This window comes from Alosa alosa, chromosome 13 (genome assembly GCF_017589495.1).
Source record: "Alosa alosa isolate M-15738 ecotype Scorff River chromosome 13, AALO_Geno_1.1, whole genome shotgun sequence".
NCBI classification, from domain to species: domain Eukaryota; kingdom Metazoa; phylum Chordata; class Actinopteri; order Clupeiformes; family Clupeidae; genus Alosa; species Alosa alosa.
In genome coordinates this window covers 224790-228195 of record NC_063201.1, presented here as the reverse complement: position 1 = coordinate 228195, position 3406 = coordinate 224790, and the positions used below count along the sequence as shown (strand labels likewise).

Sequence of the window (3406 nt, the reverse complement as noted above, 5' to 3'; positions counted from 1 at the left end):
ACCACAAAGATTGAATCTTTCCAGGGTCTATATGATTTTATCTTTAGGACTGATATGTCCAGAGATAACTAATATACATCAGACAATCTAGGAAATTAATTGAATTTAATTTAAACTGCTCTGAATAAGCCTTGTCTTGGCACTAGTGAATGAATGAATCCATTTCCTGAATTTCTGAAGTCTATTTAGCACCCCTGATTATTATAAAAACACTGAGGGAAAGTTGAAACCTGTTAAGCCAGTGGTTATTTTATTATTTTTCTTGTTCTTGTTCTTTTCAAAATACAGAGAAACAAAATTATTAAATGCAGACCCAAATAATTTGCAATATCCACTATGAGCCACTGGGCGGCACTCATGTTTATGTATTGCTGTCATGAACCACTTCACACATTTTGAATGGTCAAAGTGCCTAGAAAAAACAATAATTTTAACCATTACAAGAACATAATAGACAAGCAAATAGACAACTGGCATTAAACAACATAATTACCGGTACTCTTTAAACATTATGTGGAAGTTCAAGCTTGTATGTTCTGAAATATTCTTCCCCTTGATCTCCATCCAACAATAGTCAACAATAATCAGGCAATGGCAAGTTAAATGCCTGCAAGCAATCAGGAACATTATCAGCAAATACTGTATTTGGGTATACTCTACAATTGTATTCCATGTAAAACTAGATAGTATCCATTTACATGCCATAGGTATGCTGCACTCTCAAATATGCTCAAAGCCTCATCACTCCTTTGGTCTGTATCTGCTGGCCTCAAGGAGATTTGATCATTAGCCGACCATTGGACACTTTAAATAATCTAGTTTTTCCTTTAATCATCAAAGCTCAGAAGATCCTCCTGTTCTTTAGTGGCGCTCCCTTCTCTCTGGTGGCTTGTTAACCCATCGCCTTCACTAACCGCCATCTCACACTCCTCGTGCTTCTCTGGCGGTTTCAGGTGGGGGTTTATGCACTTCCCATTCTTGTAGACGCGGAGAGAGGATCCCGGGTGAGAGGCATCTGTTACGTAGCTGATCAGCGCCGCATGCAAAGGATTCCTCGCACATCGGGCCTTCACCCCCAGGAAGACCGGGCAGCAGGAGCGCAAGGCTGGAATGGCTCCCGGATACTCATACCAGGGCACAGTGTTCTTCGAGAATGTCTTCTGTAGAGCAACGTTCACGTCGGCCATTTTGGCAAAGTCCTCACAGTTCAGGCACCCTTCTAGGTTGGAGAGGTATGGTTCAGGGTACTCCAGCGAGGTGAAGCTGAACATGACCACCGTGTCCACTTTCGGATGATACAGGACTTTGTCCAGCTCTGGGCCTGGTGGCACCAGTGAGGTGCTGCCGAGTAGGCTGATGTAAGACTGGACGATGGTGATTTCAGTTTCTTTCTCGTTGAGCCACTCCCTCATTTTTATCTTGGAGAAGGACGACTCTTCGTGGAACCTCAGGATATCGGTGAAGGCCGTCTCGGCAACTGTCCCCCCTCTGATCTCCGGCAGCACCCCCTTCAGTTTCCGTTTAAAGATGATGGTGTACTCTGCACGCATGTTCTGGAAGCTCTCCAGTTTGTCTCGGAGCACTGTTAGGCTCATGTTCTTGCTCAGCTTAATCAGGTCACGTGCTCTCATTTTAGCCTCATGGAGGTGCTCTAAAATCAACTCAAGCATTGACACCGCGGACGCATTGATGTCTCGCACTAGCTTGGCGGCCTTTGGTTCCAGGTTGTTCAGGGGGTACAGCCAGACCCTCATGGGCACGGCAGCCTCTCCTTTCTGCCCCAGCAGGGAAGGAAGGTGCTTGTACACAATCACAGCCTCTTCGAATGATGAGGGGTTCTCTTTCAGTTTGAAGTCGCCGTGAAACTTGCAGCTGAACTTTCGTGCCTTGCGTTTGTCCTCCTCAGTCATGGCCACTTTTCCCTCACCTGACAACTGAAGCAGGGGAATTTTATTGATCATTGCCTTCAGGGTGCCTTTGATTTCTTTTTTCTCCTGATAGTCGGAGGCCATCTGGTCAAAAACCATGAAGGCCTCGGCGCCGTAGAGCACTGCAGTAACCACGTGCGTGGCCTCATTCCTCTCAAAGATCTCCGGATGCTTGATCTCCATGTCGGTGGCAATGAGTTCTTTGAATTGTGTGGTCTCCTTGTATTGCATTGTCACCCTGCACTGGCGGGTCGAAGAAAGTCTGTCATTCAGAAAACTAGCTGAGCCTTCAATACTCACTAGTCCCAGCAAGAAGCTGCCTTTTAAAGAGGCACTGATTTCGAGGAATTTGCTTTTCTGTCTCATGGAGTCGGATGCTGTCACATCGAAGGACGTGTTCTGATGTCCTTTGATTCTCATGACCTTTTGCATGTCTTCATCAGACCATAGTGTCACACCTTGGAGTAAAGTTCAAAGGTTTTATTCATAATCCAAAATGTAAGACATTGTCTGATAAATGATAAATACTTTACATTGTTGTGTATATAAAGTTGTGAGAATAAGTTTACACACCCATGCTAAAGTTGACTGAAAAGAGGAATAAAATCTTAATGCCTTAATTTAAAAAATTAGGAAAAATCCATCCTTTTAAGGACACCAATTTTCTTTGTGAATGAATAATGTATTGTAAATAAATACACGTTCTTCCTTAAAATACAGGGGGCATACACACCCCTATGTTAAATTCACATTATTTTTAAAGGCCAGTTATTTAATGGATTCAGGAAAGTTCCCTTGGCCTTTGGGATTACAATAGCCCCACATCATCACATACCCTTCACCATATCTAGAGATTGGCAAGGGGTACTTTCCATAAGATCATCTCTCAATGTAAATCAAATTAGCTATTAGGTTAACTGAAATAAAACCATGCCAATCTCTAGGTATGGTGAAGGGTATGTGATGATGTGGGGCTATTTTAATTCAAAAGGCCAAGGAGACTTTATCAGGATGCATAGTATCCTGGATCCATGAAATAACTGGCCTTTAAAAATAGAAATCTACCTGCCTCTATGGGAAACTAACATAGGGGTGTGTATACTTATGCTCCCTGTATTTTAAGGAATAATATTTATTTACGATACATTATTCAGTCACAAAGCAAATGAATGTCATTAAAGGTTGGATTTTTCCTCATTTTGTTAATTAAGGCATTAAGATCAACTAGAAAAGCATTTCCTGAAGGAAATACAGTGCATGAAAATGCAAAAAATATTATGTAAAATATCATACAGAGTAAAAACAAATAATTTATATTATAGATATATTTCAGATATATTGCAGATATATTTGCAATAGTATTGGTAGGGTACATATGTTGGTTGTTATGCCAAGTTAAGTTGCTGCTATGCTGGTTGCTTGGGTAATGCTGTTGGTTGCTATAGTGGTTGCTAGGCTGTTGCTAGGGTATTTGACAT

At 41.8% G+C, this 3406-nt stretch overlaps 1 protein-coding gene across 1 annotated transcript; it reads right to left on the bottom strand.

Annotated features, from left to right (window-relative positions):
* Window positions 1–827: 827 nt before the first annotated feature.
* Window positions 828–2360, bottom strand: LOC125305666 (stonustoxin subunit alpha-like). The gene has a single exon (XM_048260574.1). The coding sequence runs from the start codon at window positions 2358–2360 to the stop codon at window positions 828–830; it is 1533 nt and encodes a 510-aa protein (XP_048116531.1).
* Between the last annotated feature and the right edge of the window lie 1046 nt (window positions 2361–3406).

Excerpts from the sequence above, each read along its gene's own strand:
- LOC125305666 (XM_048260574.1), bottom strand. The coding sequence starts at position 2,360 with ATGCAAAAGGTCATGAGAATCAAAGGACATCAGAACACGTCCTTCGAT.